Genomic DNA, 4,052 nt, shown 5'->3' with positions numbered 1-4,052 from the left:
ATTTTCTCTCTTGCTCCCTTTCCCAATTGTATATAATGTAGTCAGGAGTTTAGTAACAATGAAGGTCTGTTCCTTAGTTCATTCAGTTGTACAAATCTCCAGGTGGTGGGAACGGGCCATCTCCAGATTGTCGAGAATGTTGATTTATACTGACTGGCCTTGACTTCGTGCTGATAACGCGAAGGCTCAAAAGCTAGGGGCCCCTCTGCTTGTGGAATAGAACGTTTGGAAAACGCTGACGTCATTTTCAGTTTATAACCTGTGGAAATGTGTGTATGCATTTAGTACTCTCTGGAATTAAACGCTCTTACCTGACTTTTAAGACGGGTCTCGATCTACTTCATACATAATTAATGAACTTACACCTCATTAATGAATTAGAAACGAGTGCGAATTTGGTTTTGGCTGTAAAACAATAAGGAATTTAGAAATTCCTCTATCATGGGGTTAGCACCACACGATACCTCCAGACTCACTACAGGGACACTCAGAGCTGGTTCCTGTTTGTTTCCATGGTAGCTGACCTGCGGAACACCTTCTTTGTTTTCTTCCCTGTGTGTTTCCACCTGCGGGAATCAGTGGGGATCAAGCTGGTCTGGGTGGCTGTGGTGGGAGACTGGCTCAACCTTATCTTCAAATGGTAGGTGACTACCAATACTAATACTAATCACAGTGCTCAGATGCTAAGATAAAGAATAACAATATAATATGTATATTTACAGGATGAAAATACTGCAGGTTCCGAATGTTTTAACTATGCTAGTGCGTATGTTGCCATACAGAGGAGGATTCAATATGTGATACATTATATATTACTCTCTCATGTCTACACAGGATCCTGTTTGGCGAGCGTCCCTATTGGTGGGTTCAAGAGACTCCTTACTATGGCAACTCATCAGCACCACAAATTGGGCAGTTCCCTATGACCTGTGAGACTAGTCCAGGTGAGTCTGTTTGTCTGTTGCTGGAGGCAGAACCACTTTCCTTTCTGGAGAATCCATACAGTATTTTCAACTCAAACCAATTAAATTCCATTATTTTTTTTATTTAGCCTTCATTTAACTAGGCAAGTCAGTTAAGAACAAATTCTTATTTACAATGATGGCCTCCCAAAAGGTAAAAGACCACCTGCGGGGACGGGGATCAGAAATAAAAATAAATTAAATACAAATATAGGACAAAACACACATCATGACAAGAGAGAAAACACAACACTACATACAGAGAGACCTAAGACAACATAGCATGAAAGCAACACATGGTAGCAACACAACATGGTAGCAGCACAAAACAGGGTACAAACATTATTGGGCACAGGCAACAGCACAAAGGGCAAGAAGGTAGAGACAACAATACATCACACAAAGCAGCCACAACTGTCAGTAAGAGTGTCCATTATTGAGTCTTTGAATTAAGAGATTGAGATAAAACTGTCCAGTTTTGAGTGTTTGTTGCAGCTCGTTCCAGTCGCTAGCTGCAGCGAACTGAAAAGACAAGCGACCCAGGGATGTTTGCGCTTTAGGGATACTTTAACAGAATGTGACTGGCAGACTGGGTGTTGTATATGGAGGATGAGGGCTGCAGTAGATATCTCAGATAGGGAGGAGTGAGGCCTAAGAGGGTTTAATAAATAAGCATAAACTAGTGGGTTTTGTGACGGATATACAGAGATGACCAGTTTACAGAAGAGTATAGAGTGCAGTTCGATTCCATTCAGTTGGCAATTTTTTTTCAAGCAAAACTGTACTTGACAGCAGTTCTCCTCTCACAGGAAGTCCGTTGGGTCATGCCATGAGTGCTGCAGGGGTTTACTACGCTATGATCTCATCACTCCTCGCCATCCTCCTCAAGGAACATGGGGGTCACATCAAGAACTGGTAAGAGGACCAATTCTATGTTGTTTATCAGAGTTTATCTGCGAGACACAATTATCTAGATTGAATGATCCAACTCTGCAAAGTAGTTGACTGTGTGTCCTTCTCTGCGTGTGTGTGTGTGTGTCAGGTGTGTCCGCGGGACCCTGTGGGCTGTCTTCTGGTGTGTGCAGGTGTGTGTCTGTCTCTCCAGGGTTTTCATCGCTGCCCACTTCCCTCACCAGGTTGTCGCTGGGGTCATCACAGGTCAGTGGAGAGCCCCAACTCTTATACTGAATTCTAAATCAAACCCTACACCCTACCCTGTCTGCCCTTCTTTCAGTTCTGGATAAGCAATATGGTAATAGCCCTGCTTTGAACACTGATAGGCTTGGTGTAACTTCTGCCATCAATGTAGTTTATGCCATATATGTTGTTTATGCATACACACATGATAACATACGCACTATACCCACACACACAGACATAGATGTTGTGTTGTAGATATGTGCTAGTAGAGTAGTGGCCTGGGAGCACACTGAGGGCACACACTCAATGCATTGTGAAATGTATTATGATGTTTTTAAAATTGTACAACTGCCTTCATTTTACTGGACCCCAGGAAGAGTATCTACAAATACAAACCTTTCAGATATACACTGAGTGTACAAAACATTAAGAACACCTGCTCTTTACATGACTTAGACTGACCAGGTGAATCCAGCTGAGAGCTATGATCCCTTACTGATGTCACTTGTTAAATGCACGTCAATCAGTATAGATGAAGAGGAGGAGACAGGTTAAAGAAGGATTTTTAAGCCTTGATACAATTGAGACATGGATTGTGTGTGTGCCATTCAGAGGGTAAATGGGCAAGACAAAATATTTAGGTGTCTTTGAACAAGGTATGGTAGTAGGTGCCTGGTGCCTTTGTTAGGTGTTTTTTTGACAAGCCTGTCCGTTTTCCTAGGCATCCTAGTGGCGGAGACCTTTGACCGGGTCCAGTGGATCTGCAGGGCTAGCCTGAGGCGCTACGTCTACACCACCCTCTCCCTGCTCTCCTTCGCTGTGGGCCTTTACCTGGTCCTCAGGGGCCTGGGGGTGGACCTGCTCTGGACCCTGGACAAGGCCCAGCGCTGGTGCCAGCAGCCCCAATGGGTCCACATAGACACTACACCCTTCGCCAGCCTCCTGCGCAACACCGGCACTCTATTAGGCCTGGGCTTGGGCTTGGGCTTGCACTCGCCCCTCTACGCCGAGGCCCGGCGAGTTGGCGGTGGCGCCACCTACAGGCTGGCATGTGTGGGCGCCACACTGCTTCTGCTCTACCTACTAGACTTATTCAGGCCACCAGCCCACACCAGGGCTCTGTTCTACCTGCTGTCCTTCTGTAAGAGTGCCACTGTGCCCCTGGCCACTGTGGGCATAGTGCCCTACTGCGTGGCCGAGGCAGCGGGACGAAACGGAAAGAAACACCAGTTTTGAACTAATTTGAACTTATTGTAATTCTGTGAGAAATGCCCTGAAGGGACAGACAGAGACGGACTGTCATAGGAGAAGCAGGAATGTTCACCCCAGTTGAAAGGACTTGAAGGTCGGTCAGTAGACTCTTGTTGCTCCATGAGGTGGATGTTTAATATTACTTTCCCCCCCCTCTTTTGTCACATGCACAGATGTAGTTGCAGTGTACAGTGAAAATCTTACGCTCCGAGCTCCAGCAGTGCAGGTATGAATGAAACAATACAAAAACACAAATTATTATTATTATTATTCAGCATACATGTCTACAATGTGACAATGATAAATATAATTGTTCATTGGGTGTGGGCAGGGTAATTGTCCGTTAGGGGGGGGGATAAAATGTCCATAGAGGGATCAGCTGTCATTTTTCAATGGAGAAGTGCTGGTAACCTCACACAGTGCAGTGGTCATGGACAGGGCTTGCCCTGAGAAATTAGACAGCAATATAAAGCCGTTATTAGCTCACTACTTGGTTTTCTTTTTGTATGATATGAGACAATTATTTTAAAATTAAATATATATATTTTTTATTGTGTACAATCCAGATTAATCATGTTCTATGAAACAACCCCTTTTCCTGTAAATGCCCTGTGGTTTATAATACCCAATGGCACATTTTAGTTGACTATCAAATAGCATAATTAATCATCACTTACTATAGATAGACCACAGTTCATG

At 44.2% G+C, this 4,052-nt stretch overlaps 1 protein-coding gene across 1 annotated transcript; it reads left to right on the top strand.

Annotated features, from left to right (window-relative positions):
• Positions 1-234: 234 nt before the first annotated feature.
• LOC118384790 (glucose-6-phosphatase catalytic subunit 1-like) lies at positions 235-3,339 on the top strand. Its single transcript, XM_035771519.2, has 5 exons — positions 235-640; positions 835-944; positions 1,772-1,877; positions 2,005-2,120; positions 2,824-3,339. Exons 1-5 carry the CDS (start codon positions 513-515, stop codon positions 3,336-3,338), a joined length of 975 nt encoding a protein of 324 aa, XP_035627412.1. The 5' UTR covers positions 235-512; the 3' UTR covers position 3,339.
• Positions 3,340-4,052: the final 713 nt, after the last annotated feature.

Source organism: Oncorhynchus keta, chromosome 5 (genome assembly GCF_023373465.1).
Source record: "Oncorhynchus keta strain PuntledgeMale-10-30-2019 chromosome 5, Oket_V2, whole genome shotgun sequence".
Lineage (NCBI taxonomy): Eukaryota > Metazoa > Chordata > Actinopteri > Salmoniformes > Salmonidae > Oncorhynchus > Oncorhynchus keta.
The sequence above is the reverse complement of the archived record's forward strand: the minus strand, read 5'-3'. Positions and strand labels throughout refer to the sequence as shown.

Excerpts from the sequence above, each read along its gene's own strand:
- LOC118384790 (XM_035771519.2), top strand. The coding sequence starts at position 513 with ATGGTAGCTGACCTGCGGAACACCTTCTTTGTTTTCTTCCCTGTGTGT. Across the intron at positions 641-834 it reads CTCAACCTTATCTTCAAATG|GATCCTGTTTGGCGAGCGTC; the intron begins GTAGGTGACTAC and ends ATGTCTACACAG. Across the intron at positions 2,121-2,823 it reads TGTCGCTGGGGTCATCACAG|GCATCCTAGTGGCGGAGACC; the intron begins GTCAGTGGAGAG and ends CCGTTTTCCTAG.